This window comes from Falco naumanni, chromosome 4 (genome assembly GCF_017639655.2).
Source record: "Falco naumanni isolate bFalNau1 chromosome 4, bFalNau1.pat, whole genome shotgun sequence".
Lineage (NCBI taxonomy): Eukaryota > Metazoa > Chordata > Aves > Falconiformes > Falconidae > Falco > Falco naumanni.
Genome location: NC_054057.1, coordinates 75867658 through 75895295, shown reverse-complemented (window position 1 = coordinate 75895295; position 27638 = coordinate 75867658). Strand labels below are relative to the sequence as shown.

Here is a 27638-nt window from a genome sequence, read left to right as displayed (position 1 = left end):
AGCTGAAGCATGTGGGAGGAAGAAGTAAGATGCCCCCCAAACCAAGCCCAGGAGTCCCTGCGAGCTGGAGACAAGCTCCCTTCACCTAAATCACTCTCTCAAGGAGCATTCCTGGGGCAGGTGGCTTGGAGGGGCCAGTCCTGTTGACTGTGTGGGTTGGCAAAGGGAGGGAGGCATCCCCAGAGACGGCTGATCAAAGGGATGGATCGTGTCTGGGTTGGGGGCACTGGAAGAATTCATTTGTCCCACAGCAGCCAGGTGGCAGAGTGTTTTTTCTCCCCTGTTTAGGTGGCACTGCTGAACAGGGTATCTGTGCTGCCGGAGGACCGGGACGTGGCAGATGAGAGGAAGAAGGTTTTGGAGTCACCACCAGAACTGCTGTCATCTCTCAGCAGCCCTCTGGTCATCAAGGAGCTCACCAAGGTGAGGAGAGCGTGGCCCTTCCTCAGCACCCTGCTGCTGGCTGAGCCATGGTCCTCACGGGGCTGGTAAAGCCACCACTTGCCTTGCTGTGCCACCAGGCAGTGACTGGCATGGCTTGTGCATGGTCTCCTCCAGGTCTACGACAGCCGGGAGTCCCTGCTGGCGGTGGACAGGATCTCCTTGGCGGTCAGCAAAGGGGAATGCTTTGGCCTCCTCGGCTTCAACGGAGCGGGCAAAACCACCACCTTCAAGATGCTGACGGGTGACGAGAGCATCACGTCAGGGGATGCCTTTGTGGACGGCCACAGCATTCTGGCCAACATCAAGAAGGTACCAAGGGCTGCAGGGGCGGAGGGCAGTGTTACACGCAAACCTGCAGCTGGCTGGGCTGGGCCACCTCGCGAGTGCCTCTGAGGAGGACATGGTGGCCATTGCCAGAGGTTGAAGTAATATCCCAGGGACGTTGTGTCCATGTCTGGCCCAGCTCTCTGTTGTCTGGCCACGGGGAAGCAGTCCCCTCTCCGCTGGGATGACAGATGGGGGTAACAAATGGGAGCCAAACCTTGCTGGGGTGGCAAACCCTTCACCAAAGGGTTTAGCTCCGTAAGTTGGAAAGGTGAAAAATGTGAATTGATGATCACAGTTGGGTGATGGTGTCTCAAAAACAAGCAGGTTGAACCTTTCCAGAACCCCCTGCTAGAGGTCTCCTTGCTGGGAGTTACCCACTGCCCTTGGAAAAGCAAGGGATGAGCAGGAATCAGGCTTTCAGTTCAGTCCCTGGATAGCCCTGCCACTGTCAAGCCCGGACAGCGTCAAGCAAGGAGAACACGGGCAGGGTCTGCCCTGAAAGCACGGCCCTGCTTGCTTCTTCCCCTGCCCCTCAGCCTTCTGCTGGGCTCTTGTCCCCAGAGGAGACCAGGACAGGGGGAGCAGGGTGCTGTGGTGGGCTGACCCTGGCTGGGAGATCTCCAGTGTGGCTCCTTCCCATGGGCTGCAGCCCTTCACATGCTGCCCCAGCGGGGGTTCCCCCCCCCCACAGGCACAGCCCCCCAGGCACAGCCGGCCCCAGGGGGGTCCCCACAGGGTCCCCATCCCATCCCAGGCTTCTCCCCACGGGCCCTGCCGGCAGCTGCCCCCATGGGCACCCCCTGCCCTGGCGCGGGGTCCTGCCCGGGCTGCGGGGGGCGGGGTCTGCGCCCCCTGGCACCCTGGGCTAGGGCACAGCCTGCCCCACTGGGAGCTTCCCCACAGGCTGCTGGGGCACCTCTGCTCCGGCGCCATGAGCCTCTCCTGCCTCCTCCTCCACTGACCTTCATGTCTGCAGGGCTGTGGCTCTCACATGATCTCTCTCCTCTTTTCTGCTGCAATTTGTTGTGCAATATTTTTTTTTCCCCCTCTTCTTAAATACATTACGGCACGGCCAGCAGCAGGTCCAGCTGGGAGCTGGCTGGCGTGGGCTCTGTGGGCTCCGTCGGGCACAGGGGCAGCTCTGGCACAGCCCCCCTGCAGCCCCCCTGGTACCAAAACCTTGCCACGCAAACCCAGTACAGGTACAGACCTTCCAGTGCTTTCTTTTTCCCGAGAGCCTGGGCCACCTGAACTGGCCCCGCACAATGATGGACGAGCTTGGGAAACGCAGCACGAGGCAGTTGCCATCCAGAGCCGCTGCATGTGTCCATCCCTGCCAGACTGGCTGCTCCAGCCACCAGGGGCTTTCCCTCTCATTGCCCCCGCGGTTTCACAGGGGCAGCTCAGTCCCTGTCGCTTTGAGCAGAAACCTTGTGGAGATGCAGCAAGCCCTGTGGGTGCCGAGGCACCTCCTGGCTTGGGGACCTTGCAGAGACTTGCCTGTGAGCTGATCCCATTGGGCTCTTCTTGCCCCAAGGTCCAGCAGCGGATCGGCTACTGCCCGCAGTTTGATGCCCTCCTGGACCACATGACGGGCCGCGAGACCCTGAGCATGTACGCCCGGCTGCGGGGCATCCCCGAGCGCTACATTGGCAGCTGCGTGGAGAACATGCTGCGAGGGCTGCTCCTGGAGCCACATGCCGACAAACTTGTGAGGACCTACAGGTAAGAGGAGCCATGGAGACACCCTGTGCCCCTTGCCCTTCGTCTTGTGTGGCTCTCCCTGTGCTCATATTGGGTCTCTGTCCCCATGCCCATCTCCTGCAGTGGTGGTAACAAGCGGAAGCTGAGCGCTGGCATCGCCCTCATTGGCGGTCCCCCCGTCATCTTCCTGGATGAACCCTCCACCGGCATGGACCCCGTGGCCCGGCGTTTGCTGTGGGACGCAGTGACACGGACGCGGGAGTGTGGCAAATCCATCATCTTCACTTCCCACAGGTGACGCTTGTCTGGGCAGGCGCTTGGCGTGAAGGCTGGGGAGAAGGAGGGAGGGTGCTGGGGTCCAAGGGATGGGACCTGCCTCCAGAGCCTGAGGCGGGGCACTGCCTGCAGCCGGCAGTGGCTGCTTTACCCAGATCTCCCTCTGAAAGTCCAGAAGCTTCTACTGTTCTGCCTTGGTGCTCCTGCCCCTGAACAAGCCCTCTTCTGTCCTGCAGCATGGAGGAGTGCGAAGCGCTGTGCACACGGCTGGCCATCATGGTGAACGGGCAGTTCAAATGCCTGGGCAGCCCCCAGCACCTGAAAAGCAAGTTCGGCAGTGGCTACACCTTGCTGGCCAAAACGCGGAGTGAGGAGGAGGGCGAGCTGCAGGCCTTCAAGGCCTTCGTGGAGAAGACTTTTCCAGGTACCATTAGCTGCCAGAGCTGTTGCCCTCCGAGGGAGGGCAGGGTGCTGGGCGAGAGCTTCAGCCAGTTGCCTAACACAGAGCCTCTCCTCGCTCGTCTCTCCCAGGCAGTGTCCTGAAACACGAGCACCAGGGCATGGTACATTACCACTTGACCAACAAGAACCTCAGCTGGGCACAGGTAAGCAGGTGCTGGAGCACGGCTGGTGCGGGACGAGGCTGGGGGGGGACAACCCTATTCCTGTCCCTTAGCATGCTCTTGGTGCTTTGCTTTCATGCTCGGCACATCTTCCTTTTCTTCCAGAGCCACTCTCTGTCCCAAATCCAGGTGATACATAAAACCCAAGCAAATTAAAAAGTGGGTTTCTCCCCAGCCCTTTCCCACCTCCTGGCCCAAACAGGTCACCTGCGCAAACAGCCAGCGTGTGAGCATCCAGGACTCGCCATGTGTGCTGAGCCAGGACCGCTCCATCCCACCCACCCCCAGCTGACTGCCCCTGCCCACAGCCCTCCAGAGGGAAAGCCGGGTCTCCCTGGGGAGCAAGAGCTGATTTTGCCATTGTCTGTGCATCTCAAAATATTGCATGAAGGCTCTGGAGGGTGCTGGAAGGAGTGTGTTTGCTAGCTGCATCCTTCCCACCCTGCATCTCCCTGCTGGGAACGCAGCACTGGTGGACACAGCATCAACTCTGCTGCTGCTGCACGTGGGCACTGGGGCTGCCACGTCCGGGGCTACAGACATGGGCTTTGCTGAGCCACAGACCCGGCTGGATCCCAGCCCAGGGGGATATATAAAAACCAGAGGGATGGGGGGTATGGAGAGAGATTATCTGTATACAGTGTAAACATAGTATATGCAGACAGTTATATACTGTCGATACATGTTTATGTCTAGGTAGTATACATATATATGCATATAATATACAGATAGGTTTTGTACACAGTATATACATTTTTATATCTGTATATATATAGGTTTTATCTATTATATACATATTTTATATTTATAATGTATTGAGCTGGGATCCCAGCCCAGGGATATATTTAAAAAAAAATACATTTGTATATATATGTTTGTATCATATATATATATATATGTATATGTAAAATACATATTTTAAAATGGGGTCAGGTGCTCTGCTAAATAATCCATCTTCTGGCTTACCACTGCCCTCCTGCCAGGGGAGGTTTCCCTTCCCCTGGCTCTCCCTGGAGGAGAAGACTTCCTCCGCTTTCTCGGCTGCAACCCGTGGGGTTCTCCTGCAGCCGAGGTACCCTGCAGTAACTGCCATGCTGTCCCTTGCAGGTCTTCGGGGCCTTGGAGAAAGCCAAAGAGAAGTACCGCTTGGAAGACTATTCGGTGAGCCAGATATCCCTGGAGCAAGTCTTCATGAGCTTCACTCGCTTCCAGCACTACACAGAGGACAGAGGGAAATGAGCAGAAGCCCCCACTGGTGCCCTTCGTCACGGACTGGCCCTGCTGCCTAAACATAGTATATATAGAGACAGTAATTTATATATCGGCGTGTCTTAAATAATGTATAAATGTAAGAAACTTTTCACCGGGGAGGGGGGAGCGGATGGCATCGTACCTTCTGCCGTGGGGAACACCAGCGATGCGTGTGCATCGCGTGCCGGCACGAGTCTGCGTGTGCGTGTGTGTGTGCATGTGACACTCCCACTCTCCAGCCTTCACTCCCATCTAGACAGCAAAAAAAAAAGCTCCAAAAGCAGGGAGAAGCCTGGATGGGTGGAGAGGGGTGTTGGGGGTTGGGCTGGCAAAGGAGGAGTGGGATGCTGTCCCCAAATGGCACCACACTCCCCACCCCCCGCGCCCCTCTTCCCTGCCCGATGCTCATACCCATCAGGACGCTGCTTCATGGTCTTTGCCCGCATGTCGACGTGTATCATTAGGTGGTTTGCTCATGGTTTACCAGGAGGCTGTCAAATAGCTTAGATCCAAACTGTTCGCTGGGTTAATTCGGGTGTGCTGTGGTTGCCCTTAGAAGCTCGTTGTGTCTAGCGGGAGGGGACAAGGCAAGGCTCCTGTGGGTCCCCTTCGGCATGGCAGAGGCTGCATCTCCTTTAACCCCTTGGAAAATGCTGTCCCCTCCTGCTTGCTTGCCTGTGGGTGGAGGCAAGCCCGTCCTGAGGAGCTGGCAGCGGCCAAGCCGTGCCGGGGGAGCTGGCTGCGCGGTGCTGGCACGATGTGTTACTGGTGAGATGCCCAGAGCTCGGCCCCTCATACAGCACGTGGCGGGTACAGCTGCAGAGGCAGAGCTCGGGCTCAAGGCAGCGATGGGCGAGAGGTGTCGCAGGGTGCCTGGGGACGCTGCTGGGCTCGCTGTTGCGTCCATGAAAAGGTTTAGGCAGCAGCAGTGCCCTGCAGGGTGCTGTGCAGCCACAGGACTGGTTGTGAATGCCAGAGGGGCTCTCCCCTTAGACCCCACGCAGCTCTGACCAGAGCCTGCCCATCCCACATCCTCCTCCTCATCATCATCCCCTCCGCACCATGCCGGGCTGCTCTGGCAGCAGGCAGGGAGCAAAGGTACCCTCCTGCCCTTTCCCAGCCGCAGGGGATGCTGCTGGGCACGGTGCAGTAGGCACCAGCACTGCCCAGCCCTCCACGGAGACAGAGGCAGCAACTGGGATTTTCATTTTGGAGTTTCCCAGTGGCTGGGTTGCTTTTTTTGTTTTACATCCATGTTGATTCTTGTCTGTCCTTAACTAGTCCCTGTGTCACCTAGGGGCAGTCCCCTTCGGGCCGGCTGCTCCATGATCAATGCAGCGCTATTTGCACTATAGTAATACACACAATTGCACATAACTAAATGAATTAATATTTATGGCGAGGGTGCTGATTCCCTTCTAGTGATTGCATTGTCAGGGGTTGGGTTGTATTTTTGGGTTGGGTTTTTGTTTTGTTCCTGTGACTGGACTCATTCTTTCCTGTTCCATTTTTTCCCTTTGCCTAATGTTGTTCAAAACGATGGTGCATCATGTTACTAAGAATTTCCCTGATCTTAACAATGTGTGTTTTTATTAGTAGGCAGCCAGCAGCTGAATGGCATCCCTGCAACGCCTCGGTGTCCATCAGAGCTGCTGGCACGGAGGGTTTGCTACCTGGGAGCATCCCTGCAGCTGGCAGAGCCACCCTGGGGCAGCTCTTGTGCAAAAAAAAGGGGGAGTGCTTTCTGGTGGGAGGGTGCCTGGAGCCACCAGGAGAGTGCTGGGACTCCCAGAAGCTGGTATTTTTGGGAAGGGGAGCTACGGCAGGATGCAGCAGAGCCTCCAGGGCTTTGCCTGGGATGGGGAGCAATGAGACACTAAATTGCCACAGGCTGGCAGCACCCTGAGCACATCAACAACAGGCAGGACAGCAGAGACGCCCACCACCACATGCTGTTGGGGTACTGGTGACCCCCCTGCAAGGCTTGGTCCTGGGGCAGGTACCACAGGGGCAGCATAACCCCCTCCACAGGGCCCATGAACACAGTGGAGAAGTCAAGGGCAAGGATGGCATCCCGCAGCACCAGCCCCCCACCACGGGGGCCATCCCAGCCTGAACAGTCTTACCAAAGCAGCATCCCTCAGCTGCACGGTGCTGTACCAGCCCTGCCAGCCCCATTTCGGTTACAGCTGCAGGACCAGGGCTGCTTGCCGGGCACCAGCAGGTTCTGTGCTGGCAGCATCATGGCTGCTGCTGGCAACACTCCGGCCACCCAAGCCACAGTGGGGGAAGCATCACAGCTGCTGCTCCTCTCTGGCTGCAGTGTGTGGTTGTTATTCCCATCAATAGGAATAATAAAGATGAAATTTTTTTTTCCAGTGGGTGTTTCCTGGCCTCCTTTGGAGTCCCAGAGCAGCTCCAGCCCTGGTGGGATGGGCTTAGGCTGCTCAGGCTGTGCTGGCCTTCTGCTCTCTGCTTTGGGGCACGGGGAGGGGGGCGAACAACAGGGGTGTCCTCCAAAATCTGACCTGGAAGGGTCAGCCTGGAAAAGCCCATGGGCTGAGGGGTCTCCTGTGTGCCAGAGTGCCTCTGGGAGCAGAAGGGGGGGGGCATTCCTTCCACCACAGGCAGCCACAACCACCCTCTCTTCACCCCCCCAAAGCTGCACCCCAACAGCCACAGGGGGAGACTTGGGGCTCAAACTAGCTTTTGTCAAAGCAATTTCAAGGGTTGCCCTGGCAGTGGGGGGCTGGCCTTGGCACCCTCACTCCTGCAGCTTTACCCATCTGCATACCACAGTCAGGTGCTCAGCCCCCTGCCCATATGCCACCCCCCCAATCCCAAACTTACACCCAAGGCAGCACCAGCCCCCAGCTAAGCCTGGGGAGATGAGGCACCACTGAGGCAAGGATGCAGCTCCAAGGAAGGCAGGGAGATGCACCAAGACCTTCCATCTCCAGAGCAACATGGTATCTGCTCAGTGAGGACGCAGCCATGAGTGTGTCGTCGTCCCCCCCCCCGCACAGGGATGCCCTCCCTGCTCCATGCCAACCCAGGGCACCATTCTATACACCAGCTGCTTTGCCACCTCCTCCCCATCCCACAAGTGCCTCTCCACTGGCAGTTTGAACGCTTTATTGTCTGGCAGTCCTGCTACAGCACCTCACTGTCCTCCCCGTGGCTACAGGCGCACCAGGGGAATCTGCTCCCTCATCCCCAGCATGGCACCACAGTGTCCCTGGGAGCTGGAGGCTGCAGGCGCTGCAGCAGTCCAAGAACTGGCACTTAAGGAATCCTGGCTGGGGCCACACGCTGCTCCTCCACGCTGGGCGCAGGGAGTGGGTGCCCAGCTGGGCAGGGCTGTGGTCCGGTCCCACTGGCCTCGCTGGGCTGGCAGCGTGGGTCACTTGATTTCAGTCATCTTTTAAAAACGTGGTTCTAAAATCCCACCAATTCTGGGCTCTGACCAGATGGTCTCAGATTTGTTTCTCTTAAAAAAAAAGAAAAAAAAAACCAAACCCAAACCTTTCTTCCCTTTTATGTGCAATTTTCAATTTTGGCTAGAAATTGCTGTGCCCACCACTCCTCCAGGTCAATGGGAACAAAGTCTGAAAGAGAGGGGAGGGAGAGAGGAGAGCATAGGCAGAGCAGCTGGAGCAGAGCTCTGGGTGCTCCCCGACCCAACCATTTGCCACCGGGAAAAAACAAAGACACCCCAAGATTTCCCCCACCCCTGTGCCCTGTCCCCAGAAGGCCAGGCTGGGTTTGCAGGGACCTTCTCTTCTTGGGGACTTCTCAGCCACCGCAGCACCCCCCAGGCCGCATTTGTGGCCCCCGCTCAGCTCCGTCTCAGTGTCCCCATCCCCGCTGGGCTCCAGCTTGGTCCTGCTCGGCCCCAGGAGAGGCAGGTCCCCACAGCGGGACCCGGGGGCTACTCTCCAGCATGATGCTGAAACCACCTTGGTGACTGGAGAGAGTGTAACTTCCAGAAAAGTCATCAGTCACCCTGCTTGCTTGGGCTCCTCCAGTGGGGCATGGGGGGACACCCCCACCACAGTGCCAGGGGCCAGCTGCTCCTCAACACACCCACAGCAGCCTCAGCACCAGCAGGATAGACTCAGCCCAGCCCCTCTGGTGCATCCAGCAGTGAGATGATCCTCCTCCCACCACTGCAGCCCTGCTCAGGCACCCAGCTGAGCCCACACCAGCTCACTGCACCCCTGAGCCCGACACACCAAGTGCCACAACTGCTTCTCACTTACTTTTCATCAGTTCAGGGTTGGGGGTTTTCTCTACATACTGCACGGGGCCACAGGCGCTCTCCCCACTCCGGCTGCCATCCAGCTGCTGCTCTACCTGCTGCCAGGCTGGAGGGGGGGGGAACAGGCAGCGGGTGGTTTTGGGATGGGGCTTTCCCAGCCTGGGGGGCCGCAGGAGGTGGTGCAAAGGAGGGCAGGGACCCAGGCTGGGGACCCCATCCCTGCCACCGAGGTCCACAGCACAACAGAGCTGCCTCAAGAGGAACCCCACGTGCTCCAGCCCCCCCAGGGTGTGGCAGCAAGGGGGTGCCTGCCCCCAGGGACCCTCTGTCCTCACCTTCATAGACAAAGCGGACGTTCTCCTCATGGGCCAGCGTGTAGCACTCCTCGGGAGCCGAGACCTGCTGCGGCAGCACCTGCGGCCTCTTGCCGTTCACTCTGTTGAAGACTAGTTTCTGGGCTGGGCTGCCGAGGAAAGCAAGGCAGCAGTGAGGGGGGCAGCTTGGAGCAAGGACAGGGACTGTCCAGCCACCCTGGGTTGCCCCACGACACACACGGCCCTGGCAAAGCCAGGGGCACTGCCGCAGCCGGCCCACCCTGCTCAGCCCTGTCCCCAAGGGCACCGAAAGGGACCCAGCCCTCCGGGAAAGGGGGCTCCTACACAGGGAGGGGTGCAGGCAAGGGGAGCTCCCCATGGAAAAGCACAGCCTGCCCATCTCCCACCCATCTTCCAGCCTGGCACCAGGCGCAGTCCCCAGAATAAAAATAATCTGTCACCAAAACTGCTGAAATAATCAGGAAAATAGATATGGAAGCCAGCTAGGCAGCGGGCAGGGGCACACGCCGCTCCGCAGACCAAGCGCCCGCGTTGGCTGGAGCGGCCCCAGCCCCCGGGACGTCCCCAAGGTGCCCCAGGGCTGGGACCAAACCGGCTGCCAAGTGGGAGCAGGTCAGGAGCTGTGAGCGGGGCCCGGGGGCCAGCAAACCCGGGCAGGGCCGGGGGCGGCCGGGCCCGGGGGCACTTGGGGCTTGTCTGCCCGGCCCGGGAGCACGGGACAGCGGCGGCGCCACGCTCCGCACGGGACAAAGTCTAAGGGGCCCTGTGAGCACAGGCAGGTCACAGTCTGCAGGGCGAGAGAGCGGGCAGCCCCTGCACACCCTGCGCCGGGCGGGGTAGCCCACCCCCACACGCGTGGCGGGGGGCAGCGGCAGGCACACCCCCCCCGCTGCACCCCGGGGGGAACCCTTCCTCACCCCTTCGGAGGAAGCGGGCAGAGCCGCCCGGGCCCCGCCGGAGGGGGCTGCCTGCCCTGTCAGCACGGGGTCTCCCCAGTCTTCCCCCCTCGAGGGATGGAGCCGGGACCCTCCGGCTGCTGCTGCTGGAGGGGGGCAGTTCCGCCCAGCAGCCCCCAGCCCTGCCCGCGGCCGCACACCGGGGTGGCGCGGCCGGTGCCTCCCGGGGGCGCTGCACAGCCCCGGCCTCCCCCGGGGGTCGTCGCTGCCCGCTCGGGGCCGGCAGCCCCCCGCCGCCTGCACTTTGCCCGCTCCTCCGGTCACAAGCCCCATTCCCCCGCGCCGGTTGGCAGCGGCCTCTACCCGAACCGCCCCCCCCGGGGATGGCCGCCCCCGGTCCCCCCCACGCCACACGCGGGCGGTCTCCGCGGGGAGCGGGCGGGGGGTCCGGCGTGCGGACACCGACCGACGGCCCCCGGCCCTGTCCCGTTCCCCTCCGCCCCCCCCGGCCCCTCCCCCGGCGGCGCGGCCCGGCCGCCCCGGTAACCTTTCCCCAAGGTCACGGCCACCGCCGGCGCGGGGCTCACCTAGCGGGGGGCCAGGCGCCGGGCTGGAGCCGACCCCGCAGCTCGCCCAGCTTGCTGCTCTCCACTGCCTGCTGCGTCGGACCTGCGGGCGGCGGCGGGGGTCAGGGCGGCCCGGGACGGGGACGGTGCCCCCCCGTCCCCCAGCCGCTCGCCCCCCGCTCCCCGGTACCTGTGCGGCGCTGCGTGGCCAGCTTGCTGGGGCCGCGCGTCAGCGTGTACATCCTGCGGCCCCGCACCGGCCCCGCACCGGCCCCGCCGCCCCCGCCCGAGTGCGGCCCTCGCCCCCCCCGGGCCTTTAACGAACCGGGCCGGCCGCCGCGACACGCCCCCCGCCCTTAAAGGGCCCGCGCGGGACGGGCGGGGGGCCGCGGGGCGCGCGGGGCGGGGGGCGCCCGCAGGGGGAGGGGCGGGGGGGCCGCACGTGGCGCCGGGGGAGGGGTGGGAGAGGCGGGGGGGAGGGCGGGAGGCGCCTGGGGGGTGTGGGGGACAGGTGGGACACGCACCTGACACGTGGGGCGTGGGGACACACATGGGAGATGGGCGGGACGCAGCGGGGGCACGCGTGGGAGGGGTGGGGGGAGGCACGGGGCACATGCGGGGCGTGTAAGTGACACACGTGGGGTGTGGGGACACACAGGGGATGCACCTGGGACACATGGGGGGCACACACGGGATGTGGGGACAGACGCGGGACACATGGGGGGGCATGCGTGGGGTGTGGGGACGCACATGGGACACACGGGGGCACATGTGGGGGACACATGGCACATGAGATACATGGGGGCACACGTGGGACATGGGACACGGGAAATGAATGGGACACGGGCACAAGTGGGACGTGGGGGCACACGGGGGAAATGCATGGGACACAGAGGGGACGTGTGAGATGTCGGAGCCATGGGACACGCAGGGTACACACAAGGGACGTGGGGACACACAGAGGTCAAGTAGGAGAAAGGGCCCGGGAGACACGTGGGACAAGATGGCACAGGGAACACAGAGGGGACGTTCAGGAGACAGGGGACACAGGGAGGACACGTAGGTGTCACCCCTGAGACACGTAGGGCCCAGGCAGGGGATAGCGAAGGGGTGCAAAGGCAGGGGCTCAGGTGCCACCGCCATGGGGACAACACTGTGACAGCCCCAGCGACCCCCGGGCACGCAGCCCCGCGGTCACGCCTGGGAAGGCCGAGGGCCGGCGGGGGGGGCTGAACAGGTAGCGGTGCCGCTGGTGTAGTGGTATCATGCAAGATTCCCATTCTTGCGACCCGGGTTCGATTCCCGGGCGGCGCAGGAGCTTCTGGTCTTTTATTTCCCTCCCCTTCATTTTTTTGAACGCCCGTGAGAGGTTCCACCCGCGGCGGTGGGGGCGTTCCCCGTGGGGGCGGCTGGGAGCTGTAGTCCCCATACTGCGGCCACCGCCTGCTCCAGCCATGCAAGCGCCCGCGGCGGCGGAGCGTAACAAGGGCCCGATCCTGGCCGTGCTGCGGGAGTACGCGGGACCCGGCGCCGTACGGGTGCTGGAGGTGGGAGCAGGCGCGGGGCTGCACGCCGCGCACTTCGCCCGGGCGCTGCCGCAGACCCTCTGGCAGCCCTCCGACATCGACCCCCAGGCGCTGCGCAGGTGAGCGGGGAGCTGGGGGGGATCCCTGGGCACAGCCCGCAGCCCCTTCCCCTCCCGACGCACCCGCGGCCGGAGCACCCAGGCTCCCTAGCTCGCAGCTCTGCTTTATTCCAGGAAAGACCCCAGACCCAGCTTTTAGATGACTGCCTGCCCCCCCCCCCCGCCCCGCCCCCAGCTGGATGTTTTTTTTTTTCCCCAAAAAAAACCCAATATTGAACTCTTGGACAGCCCAGGCTCCCCTGCTCGATGCTTTATTTATTCCAGGAAAACCACAATATTCAACTCTTGGATAGCCCAGGCTCCCCAGGTCAATGCTTGCTATGTTTTTTCCAGAAAAGCCCCAATCCCCAACTCCCAAACAGCCCAGGCTCCCCAGGTCAGTACTTTGTTTTTCCCAGGAAAGCCCCAATATCCCACTTTCCACAAGCGATTCCCACCGGCATGGGCAGCTGCAGCACTCTATGGTGATGCTGGGCCTGATGCCCAGCTCACCTGGGTGCCAGCCCTGGCTCCCACTCCGACCCACTCCCATCCCAGCTCTGTGCCACCTGGCCAGCCCCCCCCGTCTTTATTTGCTCCGTGTCGGTGTGCGTGGGTCTAGCCGCAGCCAAATGCCCATTCCAGGCATTGCATCGCTGGCCTTGGAGGGCTTGGTTTCCATTCAGGAACCAAAAATAAACCCTGGCTCCGCAGCATGGGGAGGAATTCCCCCATAAAAAAAAAAAAAAAAAAAAAAAAAAGCCCGGTGGGGAACTGCCAAAATTGGCCCCCGTCCAGGGCGGGTTGCGGCTGGCATCCCACCCATCACCTCCCCGGCAAGCACACACACGCACCACCCTGGATAAAAATAATTCCCAGGCTGAGGCCGGGAGGCTGCAGTTCCCTGCTCCACCGCCTTGAGAACCCAGACCTGGCTGGGGAATGTGCCAAAAAGAGTATAAATCACACCAAAATCATGCAGCACTGGTGCAGCATACCGGCGGGGTGCAGGCAGTGCTGCAGGCAGCACGGGCGTGTGGGTGCTGGCAGTGCTGCGGGCAGCCTGAGCACGTGGGTGCAGGCAGCATGGTGGGGGTGCAGGCAGCCTGAGCACGTGGGTGCAGGCAGCATGGTGGGGGTGCAGGCAGCCTGAGCACGTGGGTGCAGGCAGGGCTCCATGCAGCACAGGCGTGCGGGTGCAGGCAGTGCAGCACGGTGCAGGTGCAGGCAGTGGGGTGCGGGTGCAGGCAGCTTGCAGGCAGCCTGAGCACATGGGTGCAGGTGCGGGTGCAGGCAGCATGGTGGGGGTGCAGGCAGCACGGTGTGGGTGCAGCCAGTGTGGCACGGGCAGGCAGCATGGTGCGGGCAGCATGCAGGCAGCCTGAGCACGTTGGGTGCAGGCAGCGCACACGGAAGCAGCCGGGAGGGCAGCATGCTCGGGCTGCCCTGCTGAGAGGCAACAGCGGGATTTTTTTTTAGGCACTGGGGTCTTTCAGTCCACTTGCTGCCAGTTGTCCGGCTGCTGCCAGCTCTCCAGCTGCCGGCTGCAAAAAAGCAAAGAGCTCAGCAATACTAGACCCCTCACCCTGTGCAGAGCCCCCCCAGGCTGTGTTGCAAACACAACCTTATTACTAGACATCACAGACTCCACCTGGGAGCTGCTGCTGGCAGCCAGCACAGGCAGGTTTGGGTCTGCCTGCAGTGGGTGCTGGTCGGGGTGGGGGTGGGGGCATGCAATGCCCTGGCTGGGGCTGATGTGGGGTTTGGTGCCCGCAGCATTGCTGCCTATGCAGAAGCCATGCGGGTGCCCAACATGCTGCCCCCCATCCTGCTGGACGTCTCGCAGGGCTGGGAGACATGGGGGGGCACCCAACCCGCCACCCTCGACCTCCTCGTCAGCATCAACATGATGCACATCGCGGAGCTGCGGTGCACCGAGGTGAGCAGGGCAGGGCTGGAGCCATGCTGGCCCTCGGCAAGTTCCTGTCTCCTGGCCTGGGGGTCCCAGGACCGAGAAGGGAGCTCCCGGGGGGGGTGTTGCCAGCCCTCTGACCCGGTCCCCACCTCTCTTTTTTCCCCAGGGCCTGTTCAAGGGTGCTGGGGTGCTGCTGAAGCCCGGTGGCGTGCTCTTCACCTATGGGGTGGGTGCTGCTCAGCTGATGCTGGAGATGCTGGGGGCGGCAGATGAGAGGGCAGCTCCAGGCATGGGTTGGGGGGGGCTGGGAAAGGGAGGGCCGGGGTTTCCAGAGGGATCTCAGCCTTTTGGGGCACACACTGAGCCCGGGATGGGCGACTTTGGCTGTTCGCTCCCACAACGGAAGGGATCCTGTCCTCCCTTGCCCCATCCGGGGCAGGGGCTGGGGTGTCTGCGGTGGGTGAAGTGACCTGTGTCACTCTCAGGGGCCATGTCTCTTCTCGCTTACCTCCTGTGTGTGGTGGGGACAGCAGCCCATGGGCTGGGGGGGACTCGGGGGACACAGCCAATGGCTTGTGCCTGCAGCTCCAGCTTCGTGTCCCGGCAGCCCTACGCCGTGGACGGCCAGATCAGCCCCCAGAGCAACGTGGACTTCGACCGCAGCCTGAGACAGCGGTAGGAGCAGGGAGTGGGGCGGGGGGGGCGCAGGGCCGCTGGGGGCTGCAGGGAGCTCCCTCCCAGCCTGGTCCTTCCAGGCAAGACGTAAAGCAGTGGCCGGGGGGAGCCCCCCCGACTGGGGCACCCCTGGGAGATGGGGGTGCTTTGGTGAGCGCAGGGGTGAGATGTCCCTCTGTGTGACCCACGCCTGTCCCCCTGGCAGCAACCCTGCCTGGGGCCTTCGGGACACGGCGCTGCTGCAGCAGCTGGCCGAGGCCAACGGGCTGCACCTGGAGAGGATGGTAAGTGCTGGGGTCTGCGGGGGTGGGGTGGGGTCCCTGCACCAGTGGGGACCCCCTGAGTCCCAGCTCTGTGCTTCCAGGTGGACATGCCAGCCAACAACAAGAGTCTTATCTTCCGCAAGCAGTAACCTGCCCCAGCAGCTCCTCCCATCAGCAGCCAGCACCGCCCAGCATCAACCAGCACTGCCCGGCATCAACCAGCATCCCCCAGCATCAACCAGCATCCCCCAGCATCAACCAGCATCTCCCAGCATCAACCAGCACCCCCCGGCATCAACCAGCACCCCCCAGCATCAACCAGCACCCCCCGGCATCAAACAGCATCTCCCAGCATCAAACAGCACAGCTGCCCCCCCTTCACTGATGCCTCCTTGAGGGGTCACACTGTCCTCATCCCAGGGCCAGCCAGGGCTGGGGACAGCAGTGATGGGACAGTGCTCCACTCACCCCACCTGGGGCTGGGCAGGGCTGGTGGGCTGGTGTGTGTGGGTCTGTCTCCACTGGCCCCTTTGGGGCTCCCTTTGCAATGGGGTGCCCCAACCTGGCCCAGGGAAGCTGCTGCAGCTGCTACAGGGGGCACAGGCGGGGGGGACAGCACGCCTGGGCAGGGGGGAGACTTCTTGCTTGGTGCCAGTTTCTCCGGAGGGTGCTGTGGTGATGGCTGAGGCACCCATCCCTCTTCCCCCTGCCCCCGAACTGTGCTGCTGCTCCCCCCAATAAACTTTGGGACTTTGCCCCCCGACCCCCAGCAGCTCCCTGATGCTTTTGGCACTGATGCTGGGCAGCAGGGGGGCATCCTCAATCCTCCTCCAGCCCCAGTTGGGGAGTCAGATCCTGCACCAGGAGCACCCAGGGGTGCTACACTGGGCCCAGAGGCTTTGGAGTGGTGGGAAGGTTTTTATGGGTGGGGGTTCCTGGCAGACCTCCCACCCCTCTGCAACCCAACCCAGTCCTTTATTGCTGCTGGCTGGGCTGGGGTGGTACACAGGGGGGAGGCATGCGCAGATAAATTACAGGGGAGGTGGGAGCTGGGCTGGGGCTCTACTAGGGGGAACTACATGATGGTGGTAACCCCTAGAAACAAGCACTGGTGTGGGGGCTCCCCCAGGCTTCCCCCCTCCACAGTGGGGCTGCCACTCCCCACGTGGGCACGTCCCAGCTCTCCCCTAGTCCTGGAAGCGGTTCAGGAGGTCGCAGGTTTTCTTCTCCATCAGCTCATAGATCTTCTTCACCCGCTTGTCGTTGGCCGCCCGGACGTAGCTGCTGGGGTCCAGCGTGGCCATGCCATCGTGCACCTCGCCCATGATGATAAGCGGCCCGTCCTCCGCCGTCATGTTGGGGCAGGGGCAGCTCCAGTCCATGTCAGTCAAGGTCACCTCCAGGTACTTGATGTTGAAGAACTTGAGGCCCATCTTCTCATCCTTGAGGACATCCTCGAGGGCGAAGCGGGCGATACCGGAGTCCTGGTCCTCCACGATCTCCATCAGCCGGCCCACGATGGCGAAGTCGCTGCGGCAGAGGCTCAGCACCATCTTGCTCTTCAGGCGGCAAGCCTTGCACTGCAGGCTCTTGGGGAAGGGGCAGACGTCCTCGCAGGTCTCCTTGCTCTCAAAGTTGTTGGTGTTGCCCTCGCAGCCGCCGTAGACGAAGGAGTGGCACTGCTTCAGCAGGTGGTTGTACGCCCAGCGGGGCTCCCAGTTCTGGCAGGGACCCTGCACCATGGGCAGCAGGCAGGTGGGACGGGCGCTGCCCAAGCAGGCAGCCCGGCACTCCTCGTAGGTCTCAAAATGGTTTCTGTTGGCCCCGCAGCCCCCGTAGCGGAAGGTGAGGCAGGAGCCCTGCTTGGCATCGAAGTGCCAGCGCACCTCCAGGGCCTCGCACCGCCGCCGGTCCGGCTCCTTCAGGCACTCGGCGCTGGGGAAGGGCTGGGGGCTGCCGGCCCGCGGGGTCCCCCCGGGCTCCCGCCTGACCACCGACAGCGGGAAGTCGGCGCGGAGCAGCCCAGCGGCGTTCCTGGCCGTGCAGGTGTAGATGCCGGCGTCCTCGTGGCGGGCATTGTAGATGACCAGCTGGCCGATGTTGGTGACCACCACGTTGCCATACATCTGGTCTGGCCGCATGATGAAGTTCTCCTCCCGCTCGCTCTGCTTCTCCCAGGTGATGTCCGGCCGCGGGCGGCCGCTGACGTCGCAGCGGAAGCTGACGGTGCCGCCGGCACGCACCGACTGGTGGAAGGGGTTGCTGTAGAGGGCGGGGGGCACCGGCACCTCGGGGCCGGCTCCCGGTGTGGGGCGCGCCGTCGTCTCCTGCGGCACGGGGCTGGTGTCGGGCCAGGTGAAGATGTGCTTGCAGGGGACGGTGGTGAGGCGGATGCCGCGCAGGCAGGCCTCGGCGTCCATGTAGCACTTGTTGTAGTAGGTGAGGCCGTCGGAAGCACAGGTGAAGTTGGGCTCCTTCTCACAGCGGTCCTTGCACTTGCAGACGGGCTGCCCGTCCCAGATGTCGCAGTCGGAGCCCTGCTGCGCGCACACAAAGCTCTCGCACGAGGCTGCTGGTGCCAGCGCCAGTGCTGGCAGGCTGCCGTCAGCAAAGCGGGCGGCCACGCAGCTCCGCAGCCCGCACACGTTGGTGCAGCATTTCTCGAAGCCTTCACAGTCCTGGCCGGGGTAGGGGGGAGGAGAAGAGATTGGAGGGGGGGGAACGTGGCAGTCACACCCGTGCCGTGGCTGTGGGTGCTGCTCTCATCCCCTCTGGGGCTCTCAGGTGGGCAGTGCCGCCCATGCAGCCCTGTGCACCCTCAGCATCGCTGGGCTCTGGGTAAGAGCCCAACCTCCCTGCCACAGCCCCAGCCCACCCTCAGCCCCCTCCCCAGACCCTCCCCCAGAGTGCTTAGGGGTGCACTGCAGTAATGATGGCCCCTTCTCCCCCCAGCAGATAGCACGTCACCCCTCTCAGCTTTTGCTGGCTGAGGGGAGGCAGAACTCATTGCATGGATGAATCACGCAGCCCCGGGTGCAGGCGGCCCCAGCCGGGGTGGGTGGAGGTGCTGCTGCCGCACTCAGCGCTGCCTGGAGCCGGGGCTCTCTGGGATGGGCAGCCCCGGTCCGTGGGTGGGCTCCTGCCCTCAGAGAAAAGTGAGGGGGGCCCGGGGGAGGCAGTCCACTGCCTGATGGGGTCCCTGACCCAGCACAGCCATTCCCTTCGTCCCTGCCCCTTGGCTGGGTGGGAGCATCCTGGACGTGGCGTCCCAGCCACGGGGCACGGCCCGAGGAGGGGACGTGGGGGACAACAAGCAGTTTCTTTGCCTGGTAGGGGGGGGTCGAGGAGCGTCCCTGGGGCACCCCCCATGACAACCGACAGTAGGGGCTCAGGGGGCAAAGCTGCAGCCGGGCTGAGCCCGTTGCACCAGAACAACCCGCCGGGCTGTGCCCCTGGAACAGGACCCCGAAGCATCCCCTCGGGGGACCTGGGGCTGCCCCCCAAGCCCGTCGCCAGCCCCCCCGGCCCCCCGCTCACCTGGTCGGCCTGGCACTCCCGCTCGCAGGTGCTCTGCGCGTCCACCCACAGGTTGGGGTTCAGCTGGTTGGGGCAGACCCCCAGGTGCCGCGTCCCGCCCGGCCGCAGGCTCAGTCCGGCCGCCGCCGCCAGCCAGGGCAGCAGCAGCGCGATGCCCACCGGGCCCCGCTGCCGCCCACCCGCCCGCTGGCCCCGGCCCGGGCGGCCGCGGTCCCGGCGAGGCGGCATCTGGCCGCCCCCCGCCGCCGGCCTGGCGCGCTGGCGAGGGCTTGGGATAAATCCCATTCAGGATGGAGGGGACGAGGGAGAAGGCGGGCGAGCGGGGGACAAAGAGGAGGAGGAGGAGGAGAGGACCAGCCCGCTGCCCTCCAGCACGCCCCGCGCCCGCCGGCGATGCCGCCCGCCGCCCCCAGCCATCGCCGCCGCCCGGGGCACGGTGGCAGCGGCGTCCCGGGGGGGCTCGGCCCCCCCCGGCTGGGCGAGCGGGGTGAGCGGGGTGGAAGGGGAGGCCGGGGAGGTTGTAATCTGAGTCCCTCCCTTCCCAGTGATGTTTCTGGGTGTTTGGAATGGGAAAGGCGCTGACCTCAGCCTCTAACCCCGGCCAGCCTGAGCTGGGCAGGCACGGGGGGGGGGGATCAAAGCACAATGCAGGAACGCTCCGGAGAGGAGAGTGGAAGGGGGGGCGGGCGGCGGACACACACAGACAAAAAAAAAAAAAAAAAAAAAAAAAGAAAGAAAGAAAAAAAAAAACCGCCCGGCCCACGGAGCTGAATTCCTGCAGGATGAGAGAACAGCCAGAGCCTCGGTCCCCTCGGGAGACACGTGGAGCCCACGGTGGGGGCTACCGGGGACACCCCGCGCCGCTGGGCACCCCGCGGCCCAGGCACCCACCACCCCCCTCCCCAGCCAGCACCCCGGGGTGCCGCTGCCCAGCGCAGGCCCCCAGCTGGGCTGGCGGGGTGGCTGCCCCCCAGCAAGGTGGTTTCAGCATCATGCTGGAGAGTAGCCCCCGGGTCCCGCTGTGGGGACCTGCCTCTCCTGGGGCCGAGCAGGACCAAGCTGGAGCCCAGCGGGGATGGGGACACTGAGACGGAGCTGAGCGGGGGCCACAAATGCGGCCTGGGGGGTGCTGCGGTGGCTGAGAAGTCCCCAAGAAGAGAAGGTCCCTGCAAACCCAGCCTGGCCTTCTGGGGACAGGGCACAGGGGTGGGGGAAATCTTGGGGTGTCTTTGTTTTTTCCCGGTGGCAAATGGTTGGGTCGGGGAGCACCCAGAGCTCTGCTCCAGCTGCTCTGCCTATGCTCTCCTCTCTCCCTCCCCTCTCTTTCAGACTTTGTTCCCATTGACCTGGAGGAGTGGTGGGCACAGCAATTTCTAGCCAAAATTGAAAATTGCACATAAAAGGGAAGAAAGGTTTGGTTGTTTTTTTTTTTTTTTCTTTTTTTTTTAAGAGAAACAAATCTGAGACCATCTGGTCAGAGCCCAGAATTGGTGGGATTTTAGAACCACGTTTTTAAAAGATGACTGAAATCAAGTGACCCACGCTGCCAGCCCAGCGAGGCCAGTGGGACCGGACCACAGCCCTGCCCCCCCCCCCCCCCCCCCCCCCCCCAGGGCCAGGCTGGCTGGTGCTGAGCTGGGAGGGAGGACAGCAGGGCCATGCCCCCACCTCACCCCGCGGCTGCCCCCCCGGCCAGACCCCCAACCCCTGTCGGACACTGACCCGCAGCAGGGACATTTCATGGCATTTTGGGAGCGTTAACTCTTCCAGCACTGGCGCTGGGGTGCGAGGGGGGCTGCAGGCTCCTGCCGAACAGCAAACCCACCCGTTGGGGGTTCTGCCCCGGGGGGTGGCACAGCACCTCCAGCTTCCCCTCTGCAGGGTCATGAATGGGGCGGGGGAAGAGGCAGATGCTGGAGGGGGCAAAAAAAAAAAAAAAAAAAAGGGGGCTGCGCTGCTGGGGCTCCCCGGGGACCCGACACCCCAAACACGGGGGCCTGGCATCAGCTCGCCATGGCCACGCATGCAGGGCTGGAGCATGTCCCATGGCTGTGGCCAGGGTCCCCTGTCTGGTGGCCAAGGAGCCGCCCAGGGGTCTGGGTGGCCCTGGACACAGAGGGCAGGTCACGGTGCCCCGGGACGCGGGCTGGGGGCTGATGTTTTGCAAACAGGGAATTGCATCAGGAGAGCCCGGCCCGGGAGCTGCAGGGGCCCTATCCTGCTTGCCTGGAGCCCCCCAGCCCAGTCCAGCTGCCTGCAGCAGCGTTGCGCACAGAGACCCCTGACCACCAACCCACCTCGCTCGGCTGGAGGCAGCATGGCAGGCTGCCATGGCACATCACCCCCCGAGAATGCAGCCTGGGGGCACAGAGCCATTTGGGGGGGTGCCAGGGTCCCTCCAAGGGTGCTGGTGCAGGAGGGGAGGGAAGGGGGCACGAGAAAACCCAGACCCCAGCTTTCCCGTCCCCCCACTGAGGTCCATGTGGTCATACCACCACAGTCCAAGAAGGTGCTGGCGCTGGCATGTGGAGGGGATCCTGCCCTGGCAGCCCCTTTCCGGAGCCGGGGAGCAGCCCCTGAGGGGTGGCCCGTGTTCCAGCCCAAGATGCCTTATCCCCACGTCCCCGAGATCAAAAGCTGAGAGGTGGGGACAAGCACCTGCCGGGACCTTCGCCTCGGCAGCACGAGGCCAGCCAGCGCCATGCTGGGTGCCGCGTGGTTGGAAATGCAGCTCCCAGCGACCCCAGACCCACCCCCCTGCCTGGGGACCCCTGCCCGGCCTCTTCTAATGCTTCTCCAGCAGGAAGGTGAAAGAAAAGCAACTCTCCCCACCCCCGACTTTCACCATGGGAAGGCTTGAAGCAGCCATAACTCCAGTCTCTCCCAAACCATTCACCTCTGCATGTCCAAGCACCCACCACACCCCGGAACGGGGATTTTCTGGGGTCACTTTCAAAGACCCCTGACAGGGATGTGAGCTTTATGACCCATCTTCTCCCTTCAAGACAAGGGAGCAGAGGAAGTGGCTCAGCACCCTGTCCTGGAGGGGAGGGCACAGCACCATACAGCCCCCCCTGAAAACACCCAGCACCCAGGGAGAGCTCCTGCCCCTCCAATGCACCCCTGGGTAGGCGCATCCTCATTTTCAAGCACCTTGGGCGCAGAGAGCTGAAGGTCACCATTTCTTCACAGCCTGCATGGAACAACCTCATGCAGGGGCCAGCGGGAGCAACCTAACACCCCCTCGAATCAGGAAGGGTGGCTCAGAGAAACACACTCGACTCTGAAAGACCCGAACCAGCCCTGAGCAACCTGCTCCCTCCTCTTTCTCCCAAGGAACAGGGACCCCTAAAGCTCTTCCATCCCTTCTCCTGATGTTCAGGCTGTGCGGCGTGTTTCCTTGCCCTGCTCTTCCCCAGCAGAGACAGCTGCAGCAAAGGCAGTCCCCGCTGCTCCACCGTAACAGGCTCCGGCTGTCCGTACCCCACCTGAAACCACACACAGCCTTTGTTTCGGCTCTGCTGGCGAGAGGGAACAGACACTTCCAGAACCCTGAAAAGGAAAAAAAATAGAAGCGACTCTTCCCTGACCAGGCTTTCACCTTAGCTCCAGGGTTTTCCAGGCTGCAGACACTATCTCATTTCCCCTCTGCGCCCTCCCAGCCCCAGCAATTACTACTTAAGCTGTTAAAACAAGCGTGGCCAGTCTGGTACGAAGTGGAAAATCTGATCCTAGGGAAGTAAGCAGGCAGGGGAAAAGGGAGGTCAAGGGGAGGTGGGCTGGGAGCGAGAGAAAAGAGGATCAGGCCAGAAGTTTCCCTCCACCCCAGGAGCGAAGGCCCCTTCTCTGGGGCTCCCGGTCCCAGCCGATGCCTCTGAACACCAACCCTGGCGACAGCCCAACGTGACACGGCTGCTCCGAGCTCCCTGCAGCACCTTCTCCGTTTCAAAGGCACGTTTATCCCAGGCTGACTTTCAGCTTGCCGCAGTCTGGGTAAGATGAACAGCACTCGTTCCCCCAGGATCGCCTGGACCCAAAGAGACGATTTAAGGCTTTGCCTGTACTTGCAAAACCTGTCCCCATGTGCCGGGGACTGCGCACAACCCCACGCAAGCTGCGGGGGAGCCTGCCTTCCTACAGCCACCTACGACATTAAACGTGTTGCAGAGTAGTCTGTGTTTTTCCTAGAGCTCCACTACCCCAAAATCAGCACTTCGGTGAGAATCAAGACAGATATAGGACAGATTTAGCTTCTGCACATACAGAGAAGGGCAACCCCCCCCACAACCAGAGCCAGGAATCACGACATTTAAGACTCCTTAGAAAATGTAACGTGAGTTATTTTGCGGACGATCTGGAAGTGGCAATACACACCTGCACCACAAGCAGCCCCAAATCCCCAGGTTTCGGGCCAAACTACCACCTTTTCCCTTCAGCCTCTACCCAGCCCATATGAAAACTGATAGAACTTCTCCACCTGTCAATTGGTAGTTCAAAACAACAAAACCCCCTTTAATTTATACAAAACAAAACCATGTATAATCAGTTGAACAACATTAACTGTACAAAGGAATAAAAAAATAAAAGGATAGTCCAAAAAAACAACTCAGGAATGGTACAAGTGTTGGAGAGCAGCTACAGACTAGTGTTGACATCAGATGCAAGAATCTTTTCCTTTTAAATTAAAAAAAAAAAAAAAAAGTTTTTTTCACTGAGTAATCGCTCCAGGTAAATCTTTCATCCTCACTACAGACGGGATCTGTTGAGACCTTATCGGGTGGGCAAAAAAAATAAAAAAAAAATCAACTGCAGGGAAAAAGGCATGGGGAGGTGTCACACGTGGCAAAGCCAAACCAAGCAGAGGTACATCAAGTTTTTCTAGACATGCAGCAGCTTTGTGATTTCAGGAAGAAAACCTTCGTCCCTCTTCACCCCACACACTGGTGCCCAGGAGCAGCCTGGCGAAGCGGCCCCAGTGTCTGGATGATGTTTTCCAGGAGAAGTCGCCTTTTGCAGTGCTGATCACCTGTTGGCCGTATATCCCGGGGCTGCTGAGCCAGCGATTGTCTTCTGCTGTGTGTTAAGTGATGGGAAACAGGTGCCAGCCGTTCCAGACAGGTTCTTGAAATCCCCTGGCCTTCGCACCACTGTGCTGAGCTCGGCTGCAGCTTTACTCTTGAGCCAAACCACCACTACAAAGGATTCTTCTCCCCCCTCCATCTGCCGGGGGTTTAATTCTCTCGTCGCTCATTTGAGCTGGGCAATAAAGCACGCTAGAGACGAGCCAAGAGACCTACCCCTGTATTGTATTCTGATCTACAGCGCAGGGAGGGGGAAGGCTCCGTCACCTCCCAGGTCGGCTCAGAAGCAAAGGGAAGGAGATGTCCCCGTGGAGGGACGTGCCCCTGCCTGCTGCCTGAACAAAGCGGGTCTGTCGGCCGCGCAGGAGCTGCTGCGGCTTCATTCTGCCCGTGCAATGCAACAAGCTCTCCTGGGGTGAGCAGAGCAAGCCCAGGCCCTGGGGAGCTGCTAACACCAGGAGGAAGATGGCAGCACTGCAGCGGCTGGCCTCCTGCTGAGGCAGCCCCAGCACAAAAGCAGTTTACTTTCTACCACGCTACTCACAAATCCACACGTCCTGGCCACCTACGAGAATCTGTCAACATAGCTGACTCCCACTGCCAAGCCCCGCTCAGCTTTTGCAATAAGGGGTAGGTGTTATTTCTAAATTTCCAGGTGAATTTTCAGCACCATTCAGCACCAGCCATGGGAGGAAGCTGGGGAAGCACATGTGCTTGCCTGACAGAGGAGCCTCTCCCACAGCATGGGCACATCTCAAGCTCCTGCCACTCAGCACACATGCCCCTCTAAAATCCAGGATCGGTCCTACAGAGCAAAGCAGGTTGCTTTCCCGATCTCCTGGGGCTGCCACGGGAGGTGAGCAAATCTGCCACGATGGGACCTGGGGATTGCTGTTTTCCCACACACACCTTTCACCTTCCCAGTCCCTGCTCCTTCACGCTCCAGTGGGAAAAGCTGCTTCTGTCCTTTCCCCACTTTCATCCAGGAGGAGCCGCGGCAACACTAGCTCAGGCAGAGCGTCTTTGGAAAAGCAAAGCAAGAAGCAGCCGGGATTCAGGGGCTGTCGCATGGGGTGGCGTTGTGGATGGAGGGCTCTGGAAGTGACAGCTGAGGTTTTGCAGCAATAAGGGACAAAATTCAGCATTTTTCCTCTGCTTTAGGCATGATGCTTCCACCCTCTGCTCCTTAGTCCCTGATGAGCTGTGCATCAGGAGGCGCAAAGCGAGTGAGGCATCAGTCTGACCTCAGAGCTGCCTCTTCGTCCTGCCTGCTGAAAGCAAACCTCGAGACCCTGGCCTCTCCACTCTGCCCCTCGACCTATTACATCCCACCTAGCCTTCGGCACTCACAAGTTTTAGGGAATGATTGAGAATAAAGCAGCTTGGGGCATGTTACACACAAATTGTTCTTTCCTTCAGCATATGTCACATTTAAAAAAACTCTAGCACAAGCCCAGGTAGTGATTGAAAGTCCCCTTTTTATATTTTCACCAGAAAATCCTCCACTTCTCCCCTTTTGCTGACACTGGGAAAGTTAGTCCAGTGCTTGTATTTACATGGCTGCATAAAATTTTCCCTGACTGCTTCTTAAAAAAACCCTTATAAAACAAGTGATATATATATATGTATAATATTTACATAAATAAATGAAGAAGGCAAGCAGACTGCTTCCTTCTCCTTTCTAATTGGCCAACTCTTGCCTTGTTTCCTTTTTTTTTTTCTTTTTTTTTTTTTTTTTTTGGCAACAGCAGGTTAACATCCTGGTGAAAACTGTCATTAGTCCCCTGTCCCCGTTTTTTTTTTTTTTTCTACATCCAATGATCACTATTGCACCAGCAATCTGTTCAGGAGTCCAAGAGTTAAAGTTGCAGCACAGACTCTCTCCTTGCCTACTCCCTTAAGCCTCTCAATCTTCCATTAAATCCATTTCTCCATTGAGACTGGAGGATGAGCTTTTTTTCCCCCTTCCCCCCTCCCCAACCCAGCAGCTGCTGAATTTTCCACCCCAGGCCGAGAGGCAAAGCCCAAAGCATTCTTGGAGGGTCACTTGGCAGAGTCCTCTCCCCGCCAGCGCTGCGAGATCCAGCCGGCACCATGCTTCCTATGCGAAGCCAAAACGTGAGCACATTCCTAACGCTTGTGCGTGCCATCGGAAAAGCAACCGCGGCCCATCCGAAAGGATCCAGTCGAAAAGGGTTAAGTGTGCAAACAGCTGTACATCGGTGGGTGGGTGTGGATACGTTAGAAGCTCACGGCGCGTCCATCCTGCTAAGAGATCTTGCAGTTGTTGCGTGAGCAGTTCTGTGGGGGGCTCTGGGGCGGTCGAATTGATTTGGATCTCTTCAAGCTGTTACCTTTGCTGCTGCTTCCACCCCCACTGCTGGCCAAGGAATACGACCGGCCGTGCATCATCACTGCATTCATCCCGTTGGCCATCGAGAAGGATTTCAGGTGACTCTTGATGGTGACGGGCAATGGCAGCTTGTCGATGAGGTGGACTGGGGTGCAGGAAACAATGGCTCGGCAGCACAGGTCTTGTAAGCTGAACACTGGTGGGAGAAAAGACCAAACAGTCAAGGGCCAAGAGATTTTAAGGACTGCCTTCTCCCCACAGCTACTCCTTATGCTGTGCAGTTCCCAGTCCTTGGGGGAGAGATGCTAATAATGATTGCATAGGAGCCTTGAACAGGGAGCAGATTAGTTAGGACAAAAGCTTGGGAAACCCAAGGTAAGCTCTGCCACTGGTGGTCAGCGCTTTGCAAGACATCAGCTTTTGGTGTCAACACGGGGTTTAGACACTGCCGGCCCTCCTCTCTGCACAGTGCCCGGGGCAGGCAGCGCCTTGCTCACAGTCCTGCCAGACACTTGGCTTCTCAGGCCATCATTTGGCAGCCAGAAGGCCATGTCCAGGGCAGGAGGCAGCAGAGTCAGCAAGCCCCAAAGCAGGACAGCCTCACTTGGGACCTGCTCGGGGAGCAGCAGCCAAGAGGCTGGTTCTGTGCAGAGCGCCTGCAGCAACAGAGATCCCACCAAGCCAGCAGAAGACTCTGTCCTTTCAGGCTTCCCAGCGTCCTCTTAGTTCAGCATACACCATGGGAGCCTGCTTTGAAGTCTGCTCGGAGGGATGTCCCAGCACGCAGCCACACGAGGGCACGCTTTCACCTCCAGCCTGCTGCGAAAGCCACGCTGCTGTTCCCAAGCAGGCAGCCCCAGTTCCCAAGCAGGCAGCCCCAGTTCCCAAGCAGGCAGCCCCAGTTCCCAAGCAGGCAGCCGTTACACGTCCTGCCTCTGGAAGAGATTCAGGAGAGGTCTGTGAACGCAGCCCAGCTCCTGCTTGCCATCCTTCTGCGAGCATGTGGCAAGGCACGCAGGTTGGGGCCAGGAACACAGGCAAGTTTGGTGACTGGGGCTGGCAAACAGGATTTTCCCTCCCTCGTGAGCAGGAGCTGAGGATCCATGTGAAGGCAGGTTACCTCATCAGCGCAAATCTGCTGCTCGGACTGCTGGTGGGGCACACTTCATTCAGCCAGGAATGTGGGACCTAAGACTATTCTGCTTCAAATGCAGCAGGCTGTTGGCGTTTGCTCACAGTTTGCCACAGGTGTGCCCAGATACATGGAATACCCCAGCCCACAGCTGCATGCCGACAGCAGGGATGTGACTTAGTCCCTTTCAGCTCCTTGGGCTCACTCTGTTTCCACCTCTCTCCAAAACAGGAGACAGGCTCAGGCAAGGGTAAGGACAGAGGTGCTTATGCTTGGATTCATCCCACACAGTCATCTGATGAAATACTTTCAAGCTGGGAGCTTAATTGCCCTCAGCCTCATTCAGAGTAAGCACGGAGAGGTGTAGGATGCCCT

General features: G+C 61.0%; 5 protein-coding genes and 1 non-coding gene across 13 annotated transcripts in view; 3 read left to right on the top strand and 3 right to left on the bottom strand.

Annotated features, from left to right (window-relative positions):
* Positions 1-4691, top strand: part of ABCA3 (ATP binding cassette subfamily A member 3) — a 28765-nt gene extending 24074 nt beyond the window's left edge. Inside the window, exons 25-31 of the mRNA XM_040590918.1 lie at positions 289-423; positions 559-753; positions 2309-2496; positions 2599-2769; positions 2988-3175; positions 3283-3356; positions 4482-4691. Coding sequence (XP_040446852.1) covers positions 289-423; positions 559-753; positions 2309-2496; positions 2599-2769; positions 2988-3175; positions 3283-3356; positions 4482-4613 — 1083 coding nt within the window. The 3' untranslated portion in view covers positions 4614-4691. The remainder of the gene's footprint in view (positions 1-288; positions 424-558; positions 754-2308; positions 2497-2598; positions 2770-2987; positions 3176-3282; positions 3357-4481) is intronic.
* Positions 4054-11007, bottom strand: MCRIP2 (MAPK regulated corepressor interacting protein 2). 3 transcript variants are annotated; one of them, XR_005827449.1, is made up of 6 exons: positions 10874-11007; positions 10705-10786; positions 9222-9352; positions 8888-8992; positions 4768-5194; positions 4054-4659 (listed from the first exon to the last, which is right to left on the bottom strand). XR_005827449.1 is itself a non-coding variant. In XM_040590920.1 (5 exons), the coding sequence occupies exons 1-5, from the start codon at positions 10923-10925 to the stop codon at positions 8163-8165; spliced, it is 441 nt and encodes a 146-aa protein (XP_040446854.1). In that variant the 5' UTR covers positions 10926-11006; the 3' UTR covers positions 7744-8162. The 3 variants fall into 3 exon arrangements, 2 of the variants coding, with proteins under 2 accessions (XP_040446854.1, XP_040446855.1); XM_040590920.1 differs by lacking the exons at positions 4054-4659; positions 4768-5194 and adding an exon at positions 7744-8233 and having other exon boundaries at positions 10874-11006; XM_040590921.1 differs by lacking the exons at positions 4054-4659; positions 4768-5194 and adding an exon at positions 7744-8233 and having other exon boundaries at positions 9222-9349; positions 10874-11006.
* Positions 11008-11926: 919 nt separating this feature from the next.
* Positions 11927-11997, top strand: TRNAG-CCC. The gene has a single exon. It is a non-coding gene; the product is annotated as a tRNA-Gly (tRNA).
* A 65-nt stretch (positions 11998-12062) lies between these two features.
* METTL26 (methyltransferase like 26) lies at positions 12063-15923 on the top strand. Of its 6 annotated transcripts, none has more exons than XM_040592936.1 (6): positions 12084-12328; positions 14084-14246; positions 14389-14448; positions 14830-14897; positions 15103-15181; positions 15262-15439. In XM_040592936.1, the coding sequence occupies exons 1-6, from the start codon at positions 12138-12140 to the stop codon at positions 15307-15309; spliced, it is 609 nt and encodes a 202-aa protein (XP_040448870.1). In that variant the 5' UTR covers positions 12084-12137; the 3' UTR covers positions 15310-15439. The 6 variants fall into 6 exon arrangements, with proteins under 6 accessions (XP_040448871.1, XP_040448872.1, XP_040448869.1 ...); XM_040592933.1 differs by having other exon boundaries at positions 12088-12328; positions 14808-14897; positions 15262-15923; XM_040592937.1 differs by lacking the exon at positions 15103-15181 and having other exon boundaries at positions 12063-12328; positions 14808-14897.
* Positions 15924-16261: 338 nt separating this feature from the next.
* On the bottom strand, positions 16262-19335 carry WFIKKN1 (WAP, follistatin/kazal, immunoglobulin, kunitz and netrin domain containing 1). The gene is made up of 2 exons (XM_040592939.1): positions 18698-19335; positions 16262-17838 (listed from the first exon to the last, which is right to left on the bottom strand). Exons 1-2 carry the CDS (start codon positions 18980-18982, stop codon positions 16348-16350), a joined length of 1776 nt encoding a protein of 591 aa, XP_040448873.1. The 5' UTR covers positions 18983-19335; the 3' UTR covers positions 16262-16347.
* A 3853-nt stretch (positions 19336-23188) lies between these two features.
* The window catches only part of RAB40C (RAB40C, member RAS oncogene family), a 36770-nt gene continuing 32320 nt past the window's right edge, over positions 23189-27638 (bottom strand). The window contains exon 6 of the mRNA XM_040591906.1: positions 23189-26327. Within this exon, the coding sequence (XP_040447840.1) occupies positions 26047-26327 (281 nt within the window). The 3' untranslated portion in view covers positions 23189-26046. The remainder of the gene's footprint in view (positions 26328-27638) is intronic.

Bases quoted from the DNA above. Each gene is read 5' to 3' on its own strand.
- METTL26 (XM_040592933.1), top strand. From the start codon at position 12,138: ATGCAAGCGCCCGCGGCGGCGGAGCGTAACAAGGGCCCGATCCTGGCC. The intron at 14,247-14,388 runs GTGAGCAGGGCA...TTTTTTCCCCAG, and splicing joins CGGAGCTGCGGTGCACCGAG to GGCCTGTTCAAGGGTGCTGG. The intron at 14,449-14,807 runs GTGGGTGCTGCT...TTGTGCCTGCAG, and splicing joins GCGTGCTCTTCACCTATGGG to CTCCAGCTTCGTGTCCCGGC.
- MCRIP2 (XM_040590920.1), bottom strand. From the start codon at position 10,925: ATGTACACGCTGACGCGCGGCCCCAGCAAGCTGGCCACGCAGCGCCGC. The intron at 10,787-10,873 runs GTACCGGGGAGC...CGCCGCCCGCAG, and splicing joins GGCCACGCAGCGCCGCACAG to GTCCGACGCAGCAGGCAGTG. The intron at 8,993-9,221 runs GTGAGGACAGAG...CCCCCCCTCCAG, and splicing joins CGTCCGCTTTGTCTATGAAG to CCTGGCAGCAGGTAGAGCAG.
- WFIKKN1 (XM_040592939.1), bottom strand. From the start codon at position 18,982: ATGGGATTTATCCCAAGCCCTCGCCAGCGCGCCAGGCCGGCGGCGGGG. The intron at 17,839-18,697 runs GTGAGCGGGGGG...TACCCCGGCCAG, and splicing joins GGGAGTGCCAGGCCGACCAG to GACTGTGAAGGCTTCGAGAA.